General features: G+C 43.2%; 1 protein-coding gene and 1 long non-coding RNA gene across 4 annotated transcripts in view; both read left to right on the forward strand.

Moving 5' to 3' along the window:
* Positions 1-474: 474 nt before the first annotated feature.
* Positions 475-19,800, forward strand: LOC105487438 (uncharacterized). Its single transcript, XR_011625057.1, has 3 exons — positions 475-1,541; positions 11,054-11,173; positions 17,931-19,800. It is a non-coding gene; the product is annotated as an uncharacterized lncRNA (long non-coding RNA).
* A 3,273-nt stretch (positions 19,801-23,073) lies between these two features.
* LOC105487437 (protein kinase AMP-activated catalytic subunit alpha 1) overlaps positions 23,074-25,289 on the forward strand; it is a 41,014-nt gene continuing 38,798 nt past the window's right edge. Inside the window, exon 1 of one of the 3 annotated variants that reach the window (XM_071098987.1) lies at positions 23,074-23,712. In XM_071098987.1, the coding sequence (XP_070955088.1) occupies positions 23,373-23,712 (340 nt within the window). In that variant the 5' untranslated portion in view covers positions 23,074-23,372. The remainder of the gene's footprint in view (positions 23,713-25,289) is intronic. The other 2 variants (XM_011750887.3, XM_011750888.3) reach the window with 2 other exon arrangements.

Raw genomic sequence — 25,289 nt, forward strand, 5'->3', positions numbered from 1 at the left:
TGGCACCAAGGAGCTGCCTTGTCAACAGCATTCTGCTGTGAAGCTGCTCAAAAAGGTTCTTTGGGAAGCTTGTAGTCACGAGGTGCCTCTGGTCAGTGCACATGGCAGGAGCCTAACGCCGGAGAAGCCACCCACATTGGAGAAGCCTAGCCCTGGAGGAATGAGAGGAATGGCAGGCCCCTTTCTGACGTTTACCAATTATCTTTTTTTTTTTTTTTTTTTTTTTTTGAGATGGAGTTTTGCTCTTGTTGCCCAGGCAAGAGTGCAATGGCATGATCTCGGCTCACCCTGCAACCTCTGCCTCCCAGGTTCAAGCGATTCTCCTGCCTCAGCCTCCCGAGTAGAGAGAATTACAAGCATACACCATCACGCCCGGCTAATTTTGTATTTTTAGTAGAGATGGGGTTTCTCCATGTTGGTCAGGCTGGTCTCGAACTCCTGACTTCAGGTGATCCGCCCGCCTCGGCCTCCCAAAGTGCTGGGATTACAGGTGTGAGTCATTGCGCCTGGTCCCAAATATCATTTTAATACAGCTTAGAGCTTGCTATGGTTTGTATGTTTGTGTTCCTTTGTCTTAGTCTGTTTTTTGCTGCTATAACAGAATACCTGAGACTGGGTACTTTACAAAGAACAGGAATTTATACTGTTACAGTTTTAGAGACTGGAAGTCTAAGATCAAGGTGCAGGCAGCTGGTGTGGACCTTCTTACTGCATCTTCATATGGCAGAAGAAAGAAGGGCAAGAGAGACAAAAGGAGGCTGAATTCACCCTTATTAATTCCACTCATGAGGGCAGGATCACCTCTTCTTTTTTGGTTTGTTTTTGAGATGGAGTCTCGCTCTGTCACCGAGGCTGGAGTGTAGTGGTGTCATCTTGGCTCACTGCAATCTCCACCTCCCTAGTTCAAACAATTCTCCTGGCTCAGCCTCCCAAGTAGCTGGTACTACAGCACATGCCACCACACCCAGCAAATTTTTTTTTTTTTTTTTGCAGAGATGGGGTTTCACCATGTTGGTCAGGCTAGTCTCGAACTCCTGACCTCAAGTTATCCACCCACCTTAGTCTCCCAAAGTGCTGGGATTCCAAGTGTGAGCCACCTTGCCCAGCCAGGATCACCTCTTAAAGGTCCCACTTAACACCATTATAATGACAATTAAATTTCAACTTACATTTTGATGGGGATAAATATTCTAACAATAGCTCACTCCAAAATTCAAGTGGAAACTTAATGTCCCATTATTCTAGCATTGAGGGGTGGAGCCTTTAGGAGGTAGTGAGGTCATGAGGGCTGTCCCCATGAATGTAAACAAGGACTTTATAAAACAGGCTTCACACCCAGTGTGGCCCTGTTTGCCCTAAGCCTTCCATCACATAAGGAAATAGCATTTGTCCGCTTTTGTCTTTCTATCGCTTCCACCATGTGAAGACACAGCATTTGTAATGATGCAGCATTCAAGGCACCATCCTGGAAGCAGAAATGGCCCTCACTAGACACTGAATCTGCCTATGCCTTGAGCTTGGACTTCCCAGCCTCCAGAACTGTGAGAAATACATTTCTTTTGTATATAATTGAAATAGCTTGAATATATATATGAATATATAGTATCATTTGAATATATGTCTCTACCAAATTTCATGTTCAACAGTAATCCCCAATGGTGGAAGTGGGCCTGGGTGGGAGGTATTTGGGTCATGAGAGGTGGATCCCTCATGGCTTGGTACCATCCTCTAGATAGTGAATTCTCATGAAATCTGGTCGTTTGAAAGCATGTGGCACCTCCACCACTCTCGCGTGCTCCTGTCCTACCATGTAAGATGCCTGCTCCCGCTTTGGTTTCCACCATGAGTAAAAGCTCCTTGAGGCCTCCCCAGAAGCCAAGCAGATGTCGTTGCCATGTTTCCTGTACAGCCTGCAGAACTATGAGCTAATGAAGCCTCTTTTCTTTATAAATTACCCAATCTCAGGTATTTATTTATAGAAATGCAAGCATAGCCTAACAGAACAGTCTACCCAGTTTATGGTATTTTGTTACAGCAGCCCAAACAGACTGAGAATAGTTTTACAACTTGCCTCAGTGGTTAATCAGCAAAGTGATTAATTCACTCCCAATCAAAACTTGTTTGAACATTGGTTTGCTAATGATCAAAAATAATTGTCAAACAGGCAGACTATCCGTGATGACGTGACACACACTTTCTCAACTCCAAAAGGGCATCTTATATTTGTTTCGTTAAGGAAGTACCTTTCTATAGCTTGCATGAACTGACCAAAGAGGCAAGAAAGTAGGGAATCTTTAACAGAGCTAGCAGCTAAGGCATACTATTTAAGATCAGACATAGTGCCTTAGAACACAGCCACCCACAACTTGGTTGATTACATGATACAGGTGATGCAAGTGGGCCTGGACCTGAAACTAGACCTAATAACTAGGAGGAAATTTTGGGAAACATTGGACCAGCATTCCCAACTCTAAACATGTGCACTATCACAAAGACACAATGTTTTACCCATGGAAATGTGTTGCTGTATTATTTATAATACAAGAAAGTAGAGCAACTGTGCTGGGATTACAGGATGTGGTGGCTCATGCCTATAATCCCAGCACTATGGGAGGCCAAGGTGGACAGATTGCTTGAACCCAGAAGTTCAAGACCAGCCTGAACATGATGAAACCCCATCTCCACAAAAAATACAAAATTTAGCCAGGCATCATAGCACATACCTGCAGCCCCAGCTACCAGGGAGGCTGAGGTGAGAGGATTGCTTGAGCCCAGGAGGTTGAGGCTGCAGCCATGAGCATGCCACTGCACTCCAACCTGGGTGACAGAGTGAGATTCTGTCTCAAAAAAAAAAAAAAAGAAAGAAAGAAAAAGAAAGTAGAAAAGTAGAAACAACTGGCAGGGTGTAGCTCATGCCTGTAATCCCAGAACTTTGGGAGGCTGAGGTGGGTAGATCACTAGAAGACCAGCCTACCCAACATGGTGAAAACCCACATCTCTACTAAAAATACAACAAATTAGCTGGGCATGTTAGCAGGCACCTGTAATCCCAGCTACTTGGGAGGCTGAAGCAGGACAATTGCTTGAACCCAGGAGGCAGAGCTGCAGTGAGCTGAGATCGCACCTCCATTGCACTCTAGCCTGGGCAACAAAAGTGAAAACTGAAGGCCAGGCACGGTGGCTCACACTTGTAATCCTAGCACTTTGGGAGGCTGACGTGGGTGGGTGGATAACCTGAGGTCAGGAGTCCAGACTGGCCAATGTGGTGAAACTCCCTCTCTACTAAAAACACCCAAAATTAGCTGGCCGTAGTGGTGGGCACCTGTAATCCCAGCTACTCAGGAGGCCGAGACAGGAGAATCGCTTGAACCCAGGAGATGGAGGTTGCAGTGAGCCAAGATCATACCATTGCACTCCAGCCTGGGCAACAAGAGCAAAACTCCATCTCAAAAAAAAAGAAAAAAGAAAAAAACAAAAAGAAAAGCAGAAACAACTAAATCCCCTAACTAGAGGTTGAGGTTGAGTTAAATAAATTATGGCACATATTAATGAACTAGTAAAACAGCTCTTCAAACAAACAAACAAACAAATAAAAACAACCAAGGCTTTACTATAAAGCTTCAGTAGTCAAGATAGTGAGTATTGGTATAATAATAGATAAATAGATCAGTGAAACATAATAGAGTCCAAATATAGGCTCACACATATATGGTCATTGATTTTTGACAAAGATGCCAAGGTAATTCAATCAAGAAAGAATAATTTTTTTCAACAAATGGTGCTGGAAGAACTAGACATCCATATGCAAAGATAAAATAAAAATAGAGTCTCTGTTCTGAGACTTAGCAGAGTTAAATAAATAAATAAGTAGAATCTCTGAATGGAACTGCAGGTGAACAGGAAGAACACTTTTAATAAAATTAAAAGACTCTCAAACCTTGACTTGTACCACTAAGTCAGGATGGATCAATGATATAAATGTAAAATCTAAAATTCTAAAAACTTATGAGAAAAACAGGAGAAAATCTTTGTGACTTTGGGTTAGCCAAATATTTCTTAGATATGACATAAAAAGCACTATCTATTTTTTTAAGTGATACATTGGGCTTTATCAAAACTAAACCCTCTGTTTTTCAAAAGACACAAGAAAATAAAAGACAGGTTTGGAGAAAATATATAAATACATATATTTATATACATATATGTATTGAACATATATGATGTGTATTTATATAAATATATGACAAGCGACTTGTATTCCGAAGAACTAGATTTTTTTTAAAACAAAACAATTTTTAGGCCGGGCGCGGTGGCTCAAGCCTGTAATCCCAGCACTTTGGGAGGCTGAGACGGGCAGATCACGAGGTCAGGAGATCGAGACCATCCTGGCTAACCCGGTGAAACCCCGTCTCTATTAAAAAAATACAAAAAACTAGCCGGGCGTGTTGGCGGGCGCCTGTAGTCCCAGCTACTAGGGAGGCTGAGGCAGGAGAATGGCGTGAACCCAGGAGGTGGAGCTTGCAGTGAGCTGAGATCGGGCCACTGCACTCCACCCTGGGCCACAGAGCTAGACTCCGTCTCAAAACAAAAAAAAAAAAACAAAAACCACAAATTTTTTGGCCGGGCGTGGTGGCTCACGCCTGTAATCCCAACACTTTGGGAGGCCAAGGCAGGCGGATAATGAGGTCAGAAGTTCGAGACCAGCCTGGCCAATATGGTGAAGCCCCGCCCCTACTAAAAACACAAAAATTAGCCGGGCATGGTGGCGTGCACCTGTAGTCCCAGCTACTCAGGAGACTGAGGCTGAAGAATCGCTTGAACCTGGGAGGCAGAGGTTGCAGTGAGCGGAGATCATGCCCCTGCACAGAGTGAGACTCTATCAAAAGAAAGAAAGAGAGAGAGAGAAAGAAGGAAGGAAACAAAAAACAAACAAAAAACTTTTTTTTTTTTTTTTTTTTTTTTTTTTTTTTTGAGACAGAGTCTCGCTCTGTGGCCCAGGTTGGAGTGCAGTGGCATGATCTTGATCTTGGCTCACTGCAAGCTCTGCCTCCCAGGTTCATGCCATTCTCCTGCCTCAGCCTCCTGAGTAGTTGGGACTATAGGTGCCCATCACCACGCCCGGCTAATTTTTTTTTTTTTTTTTGTATTTTTAGTAGAGATGGTGTTTCATCGTGTTAGCCAGGATGGTCTCGATCTCCTGACCTCGTGATCTGCGCCTGTCTCGGCCTCCCAAAGTGCTGGGATTACAGGCTTGAGCCATCGCGCCCGGCCAAAACCAATTTTTTTAAATGGGCAAAAGATTTGAAAAGATAGTTCATCAAATAATAAATATGCATGGCAAATAAACAGATGCAAAGATGCTCAACATCATTAATCCTTAGGGAAATGCAAATTGAAATACAATGGAATAGTACTGCACATCTACTAGAACGGCTAAAATAAAAAATAAACAATGACAATATCAAGTGCCAATGAGAAATTCTTTGCTGGTAGAAATGAAAAATGATATGGCCATTTTGAAAAAAATTTGGCTGTTTCTCACAATTCTCAGTTGCAAAGATAACCAACCTAAGTGCCCATCAACGAACGAATGGATAAAGAAAATGTGTTATATATACACAGTGGAATACTACTCAGTCATAAAAAGGAATGAAATAATGTCTTTTGCAGCAATTTGGATGGAGCTAGTGGCCATTATTCTAAGTGAAGTAACTCAGGAAGGAAAAACCAAATATATGTTCTCACTTATAAGTGGGAGCTAATCTATGAGGATGCAAACGCATAAGAATGATGTGATGGACTTTGGGGACTTATTAGGGAAGTTCAGGAGGAAAATTAGGTATAAAAGACTACACACTGGGTACGCTGTCCACTGATTGGGTGATGGGTGCGCTAAAGTTTCAGAAATCACCACTAAAGAACATATCCATGTAACCAGAAACCACCTAGACCCCAAAAACTATTGAAATAGAAATTATTTAAATGTGGCTGTTTCTTATAAAGTGAACAATACATTTACTATACAACCTCAGCAATCCCAGTCTTAACTATATTTACTCAAGAAAAATGAAAACACAGAGTTTTGTGTGTGAATGTTTATAGCAGACTATTCCTGCTCCAAGAACTGGAAACAACTTAAACATTATAAGTAGAGAATGGACAAATAAGTTTTGGTATATGCATACAATGGAATACTATTCATCAATAAAAATAAATGAACTACTGATACATGCAACACAATATGGATGAGTCTCAAAACAAAAGGATTATACTAAGTGAAAGGGGTTGGATACAAAGGGCTACACACTATACAGGTCCTTTTTTTCTTTTTCAGACAGAGTCTTGCTCTGTCTCCCAGGCTAGAGTGCAGTAGCGAGGTCTCGACTCACTGAAGCCGCTGCCTTCTGGGTTCAAGCAATTCTCCTGTCTCAGCCTCTGGAGCATCTGGGATTATAGGTGCTCAGCTCCACGCCCGCCTAATTTTTGTATTTTTAGTAGAGACAGGGTTTCACCATATTGGCCAGGCTGGTCTTGAACTCTTTGTTTTTTTTTTTTTTTTGAGATGGAGTCTCGCTCTGTTGCCCAGGCTGGAGTGCAATGGTGTGATCTCGCTCATTGCAACTTCTGCCTCCTGGGTTCAAGCAATTCTCCTGCCTCAGCCTCCCTAGTAGCTAGGATTACAGGCACCCACGACCAGGTCCGGCTAATTTTTGTATTTTTAGTAGAAACAGGATTTCGCCATGTTGGCCAGGCTGGTCTCCAACTCCTGACCTTTGTTGATCTGCCCGCCTTGGCCTCCCAAAGTGCTGGGATTACAGGTGTGAGCCACCACACCCAGCTTGGTCTTGCATTCTTGACATCTAATGGACCACCTGCCTTGGCCTCCCAAAATGCTGGGATTACAGGCATGAGCCACTGTACCTGGCCACAATTCTCTTTATATGACATTCTGAAGAAGGCAAAACTATAGGGACAGAAGTCAAAAGGCATAAGGGAATATTTTTGGATGATGGAAGTATTTTATATCTTTATCGTGGTATTTACACAACTATATACAGTTTCTTTTCTTTTTTTCTTTTTTTTTTTTTTGGAGATGGAGTTTTGCTCTTGTTGCCCAGGCTGGAGTGCAATGGCGCAATCTTGGCTCACTGTAACCTCCACCTCCCGAGTTCAAGTGATTCTCCTGCCTCAGCCTCCCTAGTAGCTGGGATTGCAGGCATGTGCCACCACATCTGGCTAATTTTGTATTTTTAGTAGAAGAGGGGGGTTTCTCCATGTTGGTCAGGCTGGTCTCGAACTCCTGACCTCAGGTGATCTGCCCGCCTTGGCCTCAAAAGTGCTGGGATTACAGGCATGAGCCACTGCACCTGGCCACAACTATATACATTTTTCAAAACTCGTAGAACTGTATACTTAGGCCAGGCAGGGTGGCTTGCATCTGTAATCCTAGCAGGGAGGCCAAGGCAGGAGGATTACTTGTGCTCAGGAGTTCGAGACAAGCCTGAGCAACATGGTGAGACTCTGTCTTTACTTAAAGAAAAAAATATATATATATATATATATATACACACACACACACACATATACACATATATACACACACACATATATATGCACACATATGTATACATACATATATCTATATATAAAACTCTACACCTAGAAAAGGTGAATTTGACTAATTTTTTTTTTTTTTTTTTGGAGATGGAGTCTCGCATTTTTTTTGGAGATAGAGTCTCGCCCAGGCTGTGCAATGCGCAATATCAGCTCACTGCAACCTCTGCCTCCTGGGTTCAAGCAGTTCTGCTGCCTCAGCCTCCCAAGTAGCTGGGAGGCTGCCACCCCGCCCGGCTAAGTTTTTCTATTTTTAGTAGAGAGGGGATTTCACTGTGTTGGCCAGGCTGGTCTTGAACTCCTGACCTCGTGATCTGCCCACCTTGGCCTCCCAAAGTGCTGGGATTACAGGCATGAGCCACCACGCCCGGCTGGGTGAATTTTACTGTATGTAAATTATACTTTAGTAAACTTGTCTTTGAAAAGAAAGAATAAGAGAAATTAGAAGATGATGGAGCAATACCTTCAAAATTCTGAAGGAAATGTTTTCCAACTTAAAACCCTGTACATATCCAGCCAAACCATAAAGTGTAAGAATAGAATAAAGATTTCCAACAAATATAGTCTCAGAAAAATGTGCTTCCCTGAGCCTTTCTCATGAAACTACTTGTGGGACACATTTCTCCTAAAACTAGGGAGGAAAAAAAAAAGAAAAAGAAAAACACACAAAAGGAAAACTTTGGCATACAGAAAACAATAAATCCAACACAAGAGAAGGAGAAAGGGCGTATCCAGGATGGTGTTGAAGGAAGAATGTTGGATGATAACTGTGAGATGGGAGTAGGAGGCAAACAACTGAAGCAGGTAAGAAAGCTCCAGGATAGCTGTGTTCAAGATGAAACTGATAATACACTGTATGCATTTCAATGTCTTGAAATATTTCAGACAATTGGTAGAGAGTTTGTGTTGAATTAATAATAAGTACATAGAAGTCTAAGCAAGTAAAAAACATGATAAAGTCTTAATTCCAGACCAAAAAAAAAAAGTTTTTAGTAAAGGCCAATTATAGTTTATGTAATCCAATGAAGCACCTAGAAGATCCTCTGTGTTAAAATTTCTTAGTTAAGCAATCAAGACCCATTTCAGAAAAAATAAAGTATATCTGAACAAATTCCTAACAGAAAGAAAGCGAAATTCCCTTGCAAAACCAACTTAATTTCTGAAATTAAAATCTCAACACATTTCATGATATATTTGAATTTAATTGTTTTACTCTGTGTAAGAGAAACAACAGATACAAAGACTGAGAGAATTAAATTAGTAATTCCATGTACTGATTATGTATGCGTCTTAATTTGTTTGGGCTGCTATAACAAAAGGTCTTAGGCTGGATAATGTATAAACAATAGAAATGTATAGCTCACAGTTCTAGAGGCTGTGAATCAGTATCAAGGCACAGACAGGCTTGGTGTCTGGTAAGGGCTCTCTACTTCAAAGATGGTGCCTTCTTCTTGCTATCCTCATGTAACAGAAGGGAAAAGCAGCTCTCTGGGGCCATTTTAATAAGGCCATTAAATCCCATTCACAAGAGCAAAGTTCTCATGATCTAATCACCTCCCAAAGGTCCCACCTGTTAATATCATTGAGGGTTAGGTTTCAACATGTGAATTTTGGCAGGATGCAAACATTCACACCATAGCATTACATAAGGAATAATGTTCTTTTTTTTTTTTTTTTTTTTTTTTTTTTTGAGACGGAGTCTCGCTCTGTCGCCCAGGCTGAAGAGCAGTGGCCGGATCTCGGCTCACTGCAAGCTCCGCCTCCCGGGTTTAACGCCATTCTCCTGCCTCAGCCTCCCGAGTAGCTGGGACTACAGGCGCCCGCCACCTCGCCCGGCTAGTTTTTTGTGTTTTTTAGTAGAGACGGGGTTTCACCGTGTTAGCCACGATGGTCTCGATCTCCTGACCTCGTGATCCGCCCGTCTCGGCCTCCCAAAGTGCTGGGATTACAGGCTTGAGCCACCGCGCCCGGCCGTTTACAGAAAAAGAAAAATAATTAGGTCTTTATCTTTTCTTTCTTTCATTATTAATTACTGAAACCACCAAAGCTATATAATTGCTTAGTTCTTTGGAGTATTTTATCTTGAAATATACAGTTAATGGGCTGGGTGCTGTGGCTCACACCTATAATCCCAGTACTTTGGAAGGCCGAGGCAGGCAGATCACGACGTCAAGAGATCAAGACCATCCTGGCCAAGATGGTGAAACCCTATCTCTGCTAAAAATACAAAAAAATTAGGCAGGTGTGGTGGCTCTTGCCTGTAGTCCCAGCTACTCGGGAGGCTGAGGCATGAGAATCACTTGAACCTGGGAAGTAGAAGTTGCAATGAGCCGAAATCATGCCACTGCACTCCAGCCTGATGACAGAGCGAGACTCCGTCTCAAAAAAGAGAAATATACATTTAATGTAATATTTGACAAAACTACACTATTGTAAGATTCCTTTAAAAAGTATAAACTATTTTCAAGTGTTTGAAAAAATATATTCAAGTGGAGACCAATCTTGCTTAAATGTTTTTATATCTTATATTTTGATTATTGCAAAAGCATCTGAGGCTGTCAGAAAAGATATGGATGATCCTTAAATGCACATTGCTAAGGGAAATAAGCCAGTCTGAAAAGACTATATACTGTATGAGTCCAATTATACGACATTCTGAAAAAGGCAAACTATAGAGATAGTAAAAAGAGGTGAAGGGTTAAATAGGTGAAGCACAGGGGATTATTATTTTAAGGTGATGAAGCTATTCTATATGATACTGTAATAGTGGATATATGACATTATACGGTTGTCAAAACCTACAGAACTTTATAGCACAAAGTGAACCTTAAAGTATGCACATCCTTAAAAAAAATCATTTTGGGCTGGGCGTGGTGGCTCATGCCTGTAATCTCAGCACTTTGGGAGACTGAAGTGGGCAAATCGCTTGAGCCCAGGAGTTCAAGACCAGCCTGGGCAAAATGGTGAAACCGTGTCTCTACAAAACATACAACAAATGAGCCGGGCATGGTGGTGTGTTCCTGTAGTCCCAGCTACTCAGGAGGCTGAACTGGGAGGATCAGATGAGACCGAGAGATTGAGACTGTAGTGAGCCGTGATCATGTCACTACACTCTAGTCAGGGCTACACAGTGAGACCCTGTCTAAAAAACAAAACAAAACACCCCATAAAACATTTTGGAGGTTGTGGTTGTGATGTAAGGCCTAAAATTAAGGCTCAATATTACGTGTTGTCTTGACATCTGGTAAAATTGGGAGGGCCTTGAATTGCCTAGTGTTAAGTTCTCCTCCCCACTCTGCTCCCATGTGTAAGCTCCCCCAGCCAAACAACCCTCTTTGTCAAATGGACCAGGCAAAGTTCCTGCTAATCCCTGAGGAGCGGGTTTCAGTTTCCTGCCAGCTCTTGGAATTACTCAAACAACCAATTACATCCTCCACAGGAACCAGGAGCACCACATCCTCTTGATACCACAGAGCCTGCCTCCCACAGCTTGATTGTTAATTCTGCTCCTGAATGCAGAGTGTGGCCCTGAGTGGTATGCAGTATTCTTTTCCAGGCTGTGAGTATATGTAACTAATAGACTGCTGTTCACATCATCTGTTCTGTGTTGGGTGTTATGTGTTCGGTCATCCCCATTACCCTAGGGTACAAATCCCTCCCTCACCAACAGGGAGAATAGCAAGTGATTAAAACAGAGATTGGGGGAAATCTCAGATGGAATGCAGATTGTGACAACATGACCTATCTGGTATGATACAGGTATGAAACAACCTCACTGAAAAGAGTGGAGGATGGGCCAGGCACGGTGGCTCACACCTGTAATCCCAGCACTTTAGGAGGCCGAGGCGGGCGGATCACCTGAGGTCGGGAGTTTGAGACCAGCCTGACCAATATGGAGAAACCCCGTCTCTACTAAAAATACAAAATTAGCTGGGGGTGATGGTGCATGCCTGTAATCCCAGCTACTCGGGAGGCTGAGGCAGGAGAATTGCTTGAACCCTGGAGGTGGAGTTTGCAGGGTGAGCCGAGATTGTGCCATTGCACTCCTGCCTGGGTAACAAGAGCAAAACTCTGTCTCAAAAAAAAAAAGTGGAGGATGGCCAGGCATGGTGGCTCACGCCTGAAATCCCAGCACTTTGGGAGGCTGAGGTGGGTGGATCACTTGAACCTAGGAGTTCGAGACCAGCCTTGGTAACACAGTGAAACCTCATCTCTACAAAAAATACAAAAAAATAGTCAGGTGTGGTGGCGTGTGCCTGTAACCCCAGCTACTCTGGAGGCTGAGATGGGAAGGTGGCTTGAACCCAGGAGGTGGAGGTTGCAGTGAGCCAACATTGTGCCACTGCACTCCAGCTGGGGGGACATAGTGAGACCTAGTCTTTCCAAAAAAAAAAAAAAAAAAAAAACCCAAAAAACAAAAAACGAAAAGAAAGAAAGAAAAAGAAAAGAACGAAAGAATGAAAGAAAGAAAGAGGAAAAGAAAGAAAGAAAGAAAGAAAGAAAGAAAGAAAGAAAGAAAGAAAGGAAGGAAGGAAGGAAGGAAGGAAGGAAGGAAGGAAGGAAGGAAGGAAAGAAAAGAGTGGAGGAAATACTTGCTTATCTAGGGAAACGGTAGAGTCTAAAATTACCCTTGGAAATCAGTGGAGTCTGTAAGATTAAACGCAAAAGGAATTGCACAAAAGCACTGGACTTAACAAGATGATAAAAAAAATTGATATTGACAAGGATAAAGGTTAACAATTTGCATATTTGTATAAATGTACACTTGAACAATTAGGTAAATGGATAGTAGATTATGGAAGTTAGCTTCCTTACTCTTGGAGTGGGAGTTTATAGATAAGCAAAGGTAGGAGGCTAGAACAATCCATAGGGTAGTGGATTAGAATTGCTTGTATGGATCAGTGTAAAGTCGCGTTTAGCTTAACATATATAAGGATGTGCTATGGTCTGAATGTTTGTGTCCCCCCAAACCTTATATGTTAATCACCAATGTGATAGTATTAGGAAGTGGGGCCCTGAGAGGTGATTAGGTTATAAGGTTAAAGTCTTCATGAGTGGGATCAGTGCCCTTATAGCCAGAGAGCTGCCTTACCCCTTCTACCATGTGAGGACAAAGCAAGAATGCACAATCTGTGAACCAGGAAACAGGCCCCCACTAGACACCAAATCTGTCAGCACCTTTATCTGGGACTTCCAGCCTTCAGAAATGTGAGAAATAAATTTCTGTTGTCTATAAGCTACCCAGTTTATAGTGTTTTGTTGTAGCAGCTCAATCATATTAAGACAGGATGGTTCCACATGTGGAAATATTTAGAAATATGGGTATTTTTATTGGTTAATACACACACATCTATTTCTTTGCTCTGTCAGCAGATAGGATCTAGATGCCACAGCACCCCAGAAACAATGAGCAAAGCTAGCGCTGAATCTTGGTTTCTACTACCATTCTCCAATAAAAGTAATCAGGACCCCTTGGAGAAATGGCTGATTCTAAAACTAGAGCAGGGGATATACAAAATGGGTCTGGAGCATCTTGTAGTGGCAGAAAGTAAGAAAGTGCTAAACAAAGAAACAATACAAACTATGTTGATGGAGGTATAGCAAACGGATACAGGAGCCAACTGAAAGAGCACCCAAGGACTAAAGCTGGAATAACCTGAGCAATAAGATAAATTGACATTAGTTTATAATCCAGTGCATAAAATAAGCCCATGAGTCCACACTGCTATAAATAAATGACTCACTGAATACATAAATTGAAAAGAAGAGACAAATCTTCCACGAAGAATTCCAAATAACTAATTTGTAAAGCACTCACAGAACCCAGAGAAACAGTTTACTTATGTTTACTGGTATATATACACACACACATATGTATATATGTATGTATATATACATATATGTGTATATATGTGTATATATGTATGTATATATATGTATGTATGTGTGTATATATATATTTGGTCTCTGCCACTGGTTCCTAAAGCACTCATAAACAGGGGCACCAGGAAAATCTTTTCTTCTAATATTTGGTCTTTGTCTTCATTTCCTGACACGGAGCTCCTAAATCTCTTGGAATTTCCTAGGTCATAGGAACATTTTTTGTTCTGATAAGGCAGCTTTCGATGGGCTCATGGACAGCCTTCAGGATGGAGGGTGGGTACCAAGGGAGCCAACTATGTAATTAGAGGATTGAAACTTTTCTGTCCTACCTCCCAATCTCTGGAGAGGGGAGAGGGGCTAAAGGTTGAGTTTATTACCAATGGCCAATGATGTAATCACTCATGCCTATTTAATGGATCTTCCATAAAAATCCATAAGGACAGCGTTTGGAGAACTTCTGGATTGCTGGATATGTGGAGGTTCCTGGGGGCGGCGTGCCTTGAGAGGGCATGGAAATTCCATGCCCCTTCCCAGATGCTTTGCCCTATGAATCTCTTCCATCCAGCTGTTCATCTGTATCCTTTGTAATAATACCCTTTATAATAAACCAGTAAACAGAAGTAAACTGTTTCTCTGGGTTCTGTGAGTGCTTTACAAATTAAAAGAACCCGAGGAGGCGGTTGTGGGAACCTCTGATTTATACCTAGTTGGACAGAAACATACACAAGTCACAACCTGGAATTGTGGGGGTGGAGAGTCTTTCAAGACTGAACCCTTAACCTATGGGATCTGGCATTACCTCTAAGTAGACAGAGATAGAAATAAGTCAGAATGGAATTACAGGACATGCAGTTGGTGTCTGCTGGAGATCTGGTGTCAAAAGTGTTGTATTGAGTGGTGTTTGAAACTATAAAAAAGTGTTTTTTTGGTCTGTTTTTTGTTTTTTTTCCCCTATCTCATTCAGTTGCTGTAACAGAATACCATAGACTGGGTGGCTTTATAAACAACAGGAATTTCTCACAGTAATGGAGGCTGGAAGCTTGAGATCAGGGTGCCAGTACGGTTGGGTTCTGATGCGGGCCTCCTTTGAGTTTGCAGACTGCTGACTTCTTGTCATACTCTCAGGTGGTGGAAGGAAAGAGCCAGACAGTTCTCTGGAGTCGCTTTCATTTATGACGGCTCTACCTTCATGACCTAATTACCTCCCAAAGGCACGCCTCCTAATAATATAATCACATGGAGAATTAGAATTTCAATATATGAATTTTGGGAGGGACACAAACATTCAATCCATAACATCTAAATATAAGACAAGGCTCAGAGCAGTGGCTCATGTCTGTAATCCCAGCACTTTGGGAGGCCAAGGCACGTGGATCCACAAGGTCAGGAGTTCGAGACTAGCCTGGCCAACATGGCGAAACCCCGTCTTTATTAAAAATATAAAAATTAGCACTGCTACAGGTGGCACACACCTGTAGTCTCAGCTACTTGGGAGGCTGAGTCACAAGAATCACTTGAACCCAGGAGGCGGAAGTGGCAGTGAGCCGAGATCCCAGCACTGCACTCCAACCTGGGTGACAGAGCGAGACTCCATTCTAAAAAATAAATAAATAAATACATAAAGTATCCTGGATGGGATCCTAGAACAAAAAAGGGACCTTAGGTAAAAACTAAGGAAGTTGGAATAAAGTGAAGACTTTAGTTACTCATAATATATCAATATTGATTGGTTCATAAATCATAACAAATGTACCACGCGATGTAAGGTGTTGACAATAGGGAAAACTGCGTGTAGGGCATATGATAACTCTGTATTAGTTTAACAACTTTTCTGTAAATCTAAAGCTGTTCTGAAAAATAAAGTCTATTTTCAAAAAGCATTTGGGAAGGCCGGCCGCGGTGGCTCTCGCCTGTAATCCCAGTACTTTGGGTAGCCGAGGCAGGCGGATCACCTGAGGTCAGGAGTTCAAGACCAGTCTGGTCAACGGGGTGAAACCCCATCTCTACCAAAGATCATAGCCAGTCATGGTGGCATGCATCTGTGGTCCCAGCCACTTGGGAGGCTGAGGTGGAAGGATCACTCGAGCCTGGGAGGCAGAGGTTGGAGTGGGCTGGAATCGTGCCATTGCACTCCAGCCTGGGTGACAGAGTGAAACTCCATCCCCAAAAAACAAAACAAAACAAACCAAAAAGCATTTGGGAAGCTTAGAGAATAATATCCAGCAAAGTAAGTAATAAATAAACAAGGAAATAAGGATCTTAGGGGAAGGAAAGTGAGATAAATCAAGGCATGAAGTTAGAAGACTAAAATGTATGCCTTTAAGAGACTACATCTTTGTTAGAGTTAGCTGTCATTGTGAGTCAGCTGAATTGAAAAAGCTTTGCAGATTTGTTTCTTAGAGCATCCCCCAGGGCCTGAGGCTAGAGGGCAGCAGCTCAAGGTTGGAGGGAGCTAAGCTGGGCCGGCTGCACAGGAGGTAATCTATAAGTGATATTATACACTGCCCCACTGCGCCCCCCAACCCCGAGGGTTGAAAGCATCACTAGAATTTCTATTTACCTGAGCTTCGTAATTGCCTGAGCTCTTCTAAGAGGGATGTGGCTAAACAGAACAACTTTGACAATCCACTTGGTCGGGGCGGATAAAACTCCCCGACCCACAAACACACTTAGATGGCCTGTTAACTGCTGTCTAAGAAGTCAGGGTCTGGTTACCACAAGGTCTTTGTTCACTGGGGCACTGATTCAGCAGTCCTCTTTCTCTGTCTTTCCACTTAAATAAATGTTGGATAGTTTTTTTTATTTTTTATTTATTTTATTTTTTATTTTTTTGAGATGGAGTCTCACTGTGTAGCCCAGGCTGGAGTGCAATGGCATGATCTCAGCTCACTGCAATCTCTGCCTCCCAGGTTCAAGCGATTCTCCTGCCTCAGCCTCCCGAGTAGCTGGGACTACAGGCGCCCACCACCACGCCCAGCTAATTTTTTGTATTTTTAGTAGAGACGGGGTTTCACCATGTTAGCCAGGATGGTCTTGATCTCCTGACCTCGTGATCCGCCTGCCTTGGCCTCCCAAAGTGCTGGGATTACAGGTGTGAGCCACCATGCCCGGTTAATGTTGGATAGATTTTAAATAATTTTGTTTTGAAGGAGACCAAATTCCTGGTTTGAATGGAGAGTCGAATAATTAGCTTACTAAAGGCATCTACATGTTTATCGGCTCTTTGTAGTACCAAAGTATAATTCAGTAAAAGCAATTTTAACAGTGACCAAAAAACGGGACAAATTACTCTCCCTTGCTGATGGTCTCAAATGATCCAAGGGTACAGTTTAGACTATCAACATATTCTTCAGGTGCCCATCCGAGGATATAGCTTCTCTTAGCTGATAAGAATAGGGCACCAAAGAATTTAGAGTTACGTCTTTTGGTAAATATATATACTTTGTACTGCTGATTATGTATAGATCCATACATCTGATAATCAGCAAGTCAACTGAGGGGTGGACAGGGTTGATATCTTCTTGTTAACACTAAGGAATCCAACCAGGACTAACCAACCACATCCACATGGAGATGGGCCAACAGAGTCCTTGTGAACAGTGCAAAAATTTTCCCTAGAAGACAGTTCTGGGAAAACTGTGTGGCTCATGCCTGTAATCCCAGCACTTTGGGCGGCCGAGACGGGTGGATCATGAGGTCAGGAGTTCAAGACCAGCCTGACCAACATAGTGAAACCCCGTCTCTACTAAAAATACAAAAATTAGCCAGGCATGGTAGTGCGCGCCTGTAGTCCCAGCTACTTGGGGAGGCTGAGGCAGGAGAATCGCTTGAAATCGGGAGATGGAGGTCGTAGCTAGCCAAGATCATGTCACTGCTCTCCAGCCTGGGCGACCGAGCAAAACTCCGTCTCAAAAAAAGCACACAAAAAACAAAAAACAGGTCTGGGCCTGTTCTACAAGGGCAATTGAGCTTAAAATTCATCACTATGAAGGGATTGCAAATATCTTAGCCTAAAATAATTTCAAGACGCAGTGTGGTGGCTCACACCTGTACCCAGCACTTTAAGAGGCTGAGGCAGAATTCCTTTAGCCCAGGAGTTGAAGACCAGCCTGGGGAACACACCAAGACCCCGTCTCTACAAAAAATTTAAGAAATAAGCTGGGCGTGGTGGCACATGCCTGTGGTCCCAGCTACTCAGAAGGCTGACATGAGAGGATCCCTTGAGTCCCGAGGCTGAGGCCGCAGTGAGCCATGATCACACCACTGCACTGCAGCCTGGGCGACAAAGCAAAAGCCTGTCTCTTTCTAAACCAGGGTCTAGAAATCATCTATCATAGCTAAGGGGAGACAATTTTCTACAAGCTAATTTTAATCACTGTAACTTCTTGGGGAGCTTCTAATATAAATGGACTGCTGTTCTGTCTCTTCCACAGGTTTGTATTGCTTCTGGATCCTTTAATTATCCATGTTTTCTAAGTAAGTGCTTTGTCCTTGGATCCCTTTATAAACTGGAGAGATCGCATCCATATTCACTGCTCTACTTCATCTGCCGTCTGTTCGGTGATGACAAACGATCTGTAACACTGGACTGACTTTTAAAAGAAATTAATAAGTATTTTATTGATATATAATATTTCTACATATTTGTGGGATACATATGATATTTTGTTGCATGCATAGAATATGTAACGATCAACTCAGGGTATTTAGGATAGCTAGCATTTTGAGTATTTATTATTTCTATGTGTTGTAAACATTTCAGATGATCTCTTTAAGCTATTTTGAAATATATAACACATTGTTAACCATTAGACTGCCTTATCTTTGGACCTATAGACCCGCATGACCGGTATCATCATGGATATTTTTACCTCTTTACCTGAATGTCTCTTTGATTTTTTTTTTTTTTTTTTTTTTTTGAGATGGAGTGTTGCTCTGTCACCCAGGCTGGAGTGCAGTGGCACAATCTCGGCTCACTGCAACCTCCACTTTCTGGGTTCAAGCGATTCTCCTACCTCAGCCTCCCAAGTAGCTGGGACTACAGGTGTGTGCCACGATGCCTGGATAATTTTTTGTATTTTTTTTAGAGACGGGGTTTCACCATGTTAGCCAGGATGGTCTTGATCTCCTGACCTCATGATCCGCCTGCCTCGGCCTCCCAAAGTGCTGAGATTACAGGTGTGAGCCACCAAACCCGGCCTCTTTGATGTCTTAATGTTACAAATATTCATAATTTCAGTTGAACACCCATTCCTCTAAAATCCTACCAGAATCCTGGGAGGTAATTAAGATTCCTTCCTGGATGGGCACGGTGGCTTACACCTGTAATCCTAGCACTTTGGGAGGCCGAGGCAGGTGGACCACGAGTTCAGTAGTTCGAGACCATCCTGGCGAAGACAGTGAAACCCCGTCTCTACTAAAAATACAAAAAATTAGCCGGGCGTGGTGGCGGGCGCCTGTAATCCCAGCTACTCGGGAGGCTGAGGCAGGAGAATCTCGTGTATCTGGCAGGCGGAGTTTGCAGTGAGCGGAGATCGTGCCACTGCACTCCATCCTGGGCAACAGAGTGAGACTTCGTCAAAACAAAACAAAACAAAACAAAAAAAACAGATTCCTTCCTTTCCCTCTCTCTGCACATCACTCAATTCCTTCCTTTCTAATTCCACTTTATGAAAAGTTCTTGAGTTTTTCCTTTTCGTATGTGGTGACTGCCTCATTTCTTCATTAGATGATTGCAAGTTTCCTGATTTACCACTTTGGTGTTGCCCTTCTCTAATGTATATCCTCCAAAATAAAGTCAGAGTTTTTAGAAATTTTTCTAAAAGTTTTGATTCTGTTATATGTGCATAAGGCTCTAAATCAAAATTTACAAAGGGTATACAGAGAAAAGTCTGCCCCTTGCCCCTGACTTTTAGTCACCTCATTTCTCTTCCCAAATGTACCCACAGCTACCAATTTTGGAGAAAATAATTTATTTCTACACGGCATCTACTTCACATCTTTCCAAAGCTTATCACTCTACAAGATAATGTCCAAACTGAGAAGCACATGAGGCATTTCAGGATTTGGTCTGTTTAACTTTAGTGGGTTTACCTCTCATTTCTTCTAACAAGTCCCTCTATACATCAGATTCCAGCCCCTGTAACAATTAGCTCTTCCCTAAACAGCCTACTTCCCTCTGTGAAAAAAATTTTTTTTTTTTTAAGATGGAGTCTCACTCTGTCCCCTAGGCTGAAGTGCAGTGGCGCGATCTCGGCTCACTGCAACCTTTGCCTCCCAGGTTCAAGTGATTCTCCTGTCTCAGCCTCCCGAGTAGCAGGATTACAGGTGCACACCGCCATGCCTGGCTAATTTTTTGTATTTTAGTAAAGACAGGGTTTTACCATGTTGCCCAGGCTGCTCCAACTCCTGAGCTCAGGCAATCCACCTGCCTCGGCCACCCAAAGTGTTAGGATTACAGGTGTGAGCCACTGCGCCTGGCCTTCTTTACTTTTTTAGTTTTATATTTTTGAGACAGGGTCTCACTTTGTCACTCAGGCTGGAGTGCAGTGGCATGAACACGACACACTGCAGCCTTGACCTCCTGGGCTCAGATGATTTTCTCACCTCAGCCTCCTGAGTAGCTGGGACTACAGGCATGCACCCCGAAGCCTGGCTGATTTTTTGTAGAGATGAGGTCTCATAATGTTGCCCAGGCTGGTCTCAAACTCCTGAGCTCAAGTGATCCTCCTGCCTCGGCCTCCCAAAGTGTTGGGATTACAGGTGTGAGACACTGTGCCTGGGTGGCCTCCCTTTTGTGTGTAGAAAACATCATCTCTTAATACTTCACCATAAACATATTCAAGTTAAAGCTTTAGCAGACCTCCACAGATAAAGGTTATACTGATCTCTCATGATGGCCTTTAGCACCATATATGCGTTTTATTTTGTTTATTTTTTAAGAGAGAGCGTTTTGCTCTGTCACCCAGGCTGGAGTACAGTGGCATAATCATAGCTCACTGCAGCCTGGACCTCCTGAGCTCAACTGATCCTCACACCTCAGCCTCCAAAGGATCTAGGACTATAGGTGAGAACCACCAGACCCAGCTAATTTTGAATTTATTTTTATTTTTTTTGTAAAGACAGAATCTCACTACATTGTCTAGACTTGTGTTTTTATTATAGCACCTATAACATTGCTTTGTCTCCTATTAGAAGGCAGAACCATGTTCCTTTGTTTAAGTCCCTAGGATCTAGCGAACTGCCCAGTACATAGTGTTTGTTTAATACAAATAAAATATTAGTTACAATGTAGCTACAAGTAAGCTAAGGAAATATTAGCCTGCATTAATAGCAGTGTAGTACTCAGAAGTTTTAGTTCCAGCCACCATATTTAGAGATAGTCCTTGGAGAAGTGTAATATCCACCTGGCAGTATAGAGTCCAGTAATGCTGTAATAACCTTGAGAAGATGACTCCGAGGAGTCTGCCCACTTATATTCCAATACATTTTACTGAGATGGTGTACAGTTACAACAGATAGGTCAGGAAACTGGGTGTAAGTCACAGTCTACCTTATCTTTGCTTCCCCCTGGTAGAATGTTGAGTATGTAAATATTATCTCTCCTGGATGGGTGCGGGGATGGTGGAATAGAGAGGACTGCTACTGTAGACCATGAGCTCTTTCAAGGTAGGGACCGTGACTTTTCATTTTTTAGAAAAATGAAATTTTCTATAGTGTCTGGCAGTTAACAAAAGTTTGAAGAATGAAGGAAGTGAACATTTGGGAATAGATCAATGGGAGAATGAAAGGAAGACAGGGTGGAAGAAAATGTGACAAAAATTTAAAAAGGTAATTAAGAGAAAAAGCAAAGGAATACAGGAGGCTTCTTAATACAGTAGTCTTACAAACAGTGAATTGGATTCAGTTTTTAACTCAACATGAATGGAAAAGAAACAAAACCAAAATTAAAAACACTGAGCAATTAAAGCTGCTTTAAACAGAGACTATGGGAAACTGGATAAGATGATGTCTAAGCTTCTATCCAATTTTTTGATCTATAATTCTAGGTTTTATCTCCCCAAAAACGCTTTTAAGTGTAAATGCCAGTTAATGACTATTTATTAAATAGAATTATAATCTACAATGGCACAAAGCAGAAACAAACCGATGTTTCTACTAAAAAAAAAGGTTATGTTACTTTCTTGAATTTTCATAGTTTAAAGAAGAGATTGGCAAATGGATTTGCAAAACTCAGCTTCAGTTTGTTCCCTTGCAACATGCTCAGTGAGTGGTACACAGTTGAGGTCCTTTGCTATCTTTTCCTTTTTTTTTTTCCCTAGGGTACTCTCTCTCCCACCCTTGGGCCTGAGGAGAGATGTCAGATCTTTTTCTTTCAGGTTAGAAGAAATGGCAGAACTTTCCTGGGTTAAATTCTAGACATAATAAAAACTTAAAGTAATTTAAGATGCTATTTGGGGAGGGGAGGGAGTTTAAGGTTCCCTGCCGCACGCGGAAATCCAGAGAGCTATTTCTGCTTTACAGAGATCCAAAATCCAAAAATTCTGCTTTGCAGAGATGCCTTGTATAGAAATTCACAAGGCGAACAGATAAAAGTGAAAAAGCGAGACACCAAAAGTTACAACAGTAACCACCACACCACCTGCCCCCCAAATACATCAGTAATCAAAGATTTCTTAACTTTTTGCTCTTCAAACAATGTGCAGTCCTCAATACAGTAGGAACTTGGTGAAGGCTAGCTGGAACTGTTCTCTGCTTATCTGGTGTAATTCTAAGCTCAAAGGCAGAAACTTTTGCTTCCCCTGCAATATCTTCCTTGGAAGAAAACAGTGCCTAATGCATGTTACTTTGATTTCAGAAACAGAGAGGAGAAAATCAGGAGAGTTGGGTAATTGATTTTTGTTGGGATTAAAAATGACTATTAGTTTTTTACTTTTCTTTTCATGAAGATGCAATTTTTTGGGGGGGGAGGGGCATTGACACTGGCCCAGTGCTATGACATTCCAAAACTGAGAGAATATAAACGTTTTAAAACAGAACACTTGATTTTGACTACTAATTAGAGGAGTGGAATTGAGTAACAAACTCAAACATTTTATTAAAAATAAGCAGACTTTATGCTATGGTATGGTTCCATTTATGTTTATATAATAGATTAAGTATTACTCATTGTAAGTACAATAAATATTTGTTGATCCGGTTGATGTAACTGTAAGCCTTGTTCTCAGTCCAGTGAACGTATACATTTTACCGATAATCTGAAAGTATTAATTCCTATACACCAAAAGATTTGCGTATCATCCCCCTCTTGGAATACACATTCACTTGTACATATCCCCAGCCTGCTCCTCGCAACAGAGTTTGCTTTGGGGAAGAAATTTCAGGATCACCTCCAGAAGAAAACACCGACAGCGCTCCTAGAGCCATCGTGGTGTCCAGTAGCAATTTACGGGCTCCAAGCGAAAAAAGAGCGCGGGTTGGCGGCGGTGGTGGTGGCGGGGGCGGGGAGGGGGGAGCGGGAAACTCCATCACAGACGCAAGTGAAAACTCCTGCGGCTTCTAGATTCCATCCAAGAAGGAAAGATCAGAATCAAGATTAGAAAGGAGTGGCAGGGCGGTGCCCCCTGCCTTGCTTTAATTCACGCGCCCCTTGTAACAAGCCACGAATCTGCATCACTCAAGCGGGCTTCCCAGTCCTCATCTCCCCTCTGGAATCACCCGCAGAAGGGTCTTCTCCGACCCCAGAGTGGTAATTAGGGAAGCTCACTGCCGGCAGAAACTCTGCCAGAGGAGAAAGGAGCCGGGGGGGCGACGGTTCGCTTAATCGTTCCAGTAAGCCCCTCCGCGTGCCGGTGGGCGGGCGCCCAGGCCCGAGGATGCGGGGCGAGGAGGCGGGTACCGGTGCTTCTCCCGGCAGCCCCCGCCCGCCCCGCCAGGGGGAGCGTCTGCGCCCGACGGCGGCTGCGGGGCCTGGGCTGGCGGCGCAGGGCGGTGGCTCAGCTCGGCGGCTGCCCTCCCGCGTCCCCACCCCCTCCCCGCCCGCCCCCGGCGCGGCCCTGCCCGCCCCCTCCGCCCCCTCCCGCAGCGCCATGCGCAGACTCAGTTCCTGGAGGAAGATGGCGACAGCCGAGAAGCAGAAACACGACGGGCGGGTGAAGATCGGCCACTACATCCTGGGTGACACGCTGGGGGTCGGCACCTTCGGCAAAGTGAAGGGTGAGAACCCCCGGGGCTAGGCTCGACCCCAGCTGGGGAGCCGCACGACTTCCGCTTTCGGCACCTCTTCATCCTCCCCCGTCCGCTGCGTCCCTCCTTTCCAGGGCTGGGCAGCCCCTGTCCCGGATCCTGCGGGAGCTCTCCCCAGCCGCCGCGGGGCTGCGGCGCGGCCAGCACAGCCGGGTGGGGTGGGGGTGGGGACCAGTCGCCATGGCGACGGCGCCGCAGCCGGAGGGGCTGGTAGGTGCGAGGGGCGGGGATGAGGAGGTGCAAACTTTCCCAGGTGGGGCAGGCGGGCGGCGTGGCGCGCTCTGGGTGCTGAGAGGGGGCGCCGGGCGCGATCCCTGGGGAGACAGCCTCTTGTGCGCCCGGGTTGTGCTCCCTTGGCTCAGGGCCAGCCCATCGCTTCCTTGGCGGTCCTCGGCGTTGTCCATATTTCCGTCCTCTGTAGGAGGCCGTCGATTTACCGGCCCCTGCTGTTTCCCGAGAGCGACATGTGTTTCCGCAGAAGTAAGGTTTCTTTGTGGGTAGCCGACATCATTTTTTAAAAAAGGCCATCTCGTCGGAAAGGATCACTGGTTTCCTTCGGAGCAGTTAATGAATATAAACTGGTTCAGTATTTGCGATGCATGCTTTACGTTCTGAATGAGACTGTGCCTTTAGTGTTTCCGAATTAACAGGAGTTTCTCCGTGCGAAACTTGGTGGTTAGTTCAGATGTTGCCTCCAGATAGTATTTATTACTTTATTAATACAGTTCGTTTCCACTTATTTTCAAAGGCTATTTGTATTCTAATAAACGATTATTCTAATAAACATTTGAACTTTTGTTTTAAGAAAGGCATATTAGGTGCATTGTACACCATTCGAGTGACGGGTACACTAAAAGCCCAGACTTCACCACTATGCAGTTCATCTGTGTAACCTAAAGCCACTTGTGCCCCTAAAGCTATTGAAATTAAAAGAAAGAAAAATGTGTACTCTTTCAAAACAATATTCTGGAAATAAGCTTGCTCTTCAGTCCACCAATCCTGGCAAAAAACCGTTTAATTGCAAGTTTTGTGAGGTGTGATTTTTTTTTTTTTTCTTTAAAATATTTGACTTTGCTATAAGGGATACAGAGAAAGGAAGTTTGGAACTGATGAAAATAATTCATGCATTGGCTTTGGATAAATAATAGACTGACTTGCATATACTAAGTTCTTGGTAAATATTTGACTTGAAAGAAAAAAAGTTTGTGAAAGTCTGTACCGTAACTCAACTGAGCCTTACTCTCCCAGAGCTAAATAAACATTTTCTGATTTTGTCTAGGGTTAGAAGAGAAGAACCCTTCCTTCTCTTGCCATTTTCTGAGTCATAGAATTGGAAAATTGTTGTATATCCCACAGGGAAGCAACTGCCTGAACCTTCTTATGAAAATCGGCAAGGCTGACAATGTCAGGAGGAAGTAAGAAGCAAATTAAGAAGCAAATGCAAGAATTGGGTAATAACAGCCATTGGGACAGGTCCATATAAGGCCAATAAGATGTTTCTGTGCCCTGGAAGTTTTAACTTTATCTTTGGCTTTGATATTTCTTGT

This window comes from Macaca nemestrina, chromosome 6 (assembly GCF_043159975.1).
Source record: "Macaca nemestrina isolate mMacNem1 chromosome 6, mMacNem.hap1, whole genome shotgun sequence".
Taxonomy (NCBI): Eukaryota; Metazoa; Chordata; class Mammalia; order Primates; family Cercopithecidae; genus Macaca; species Macaca nemestrina.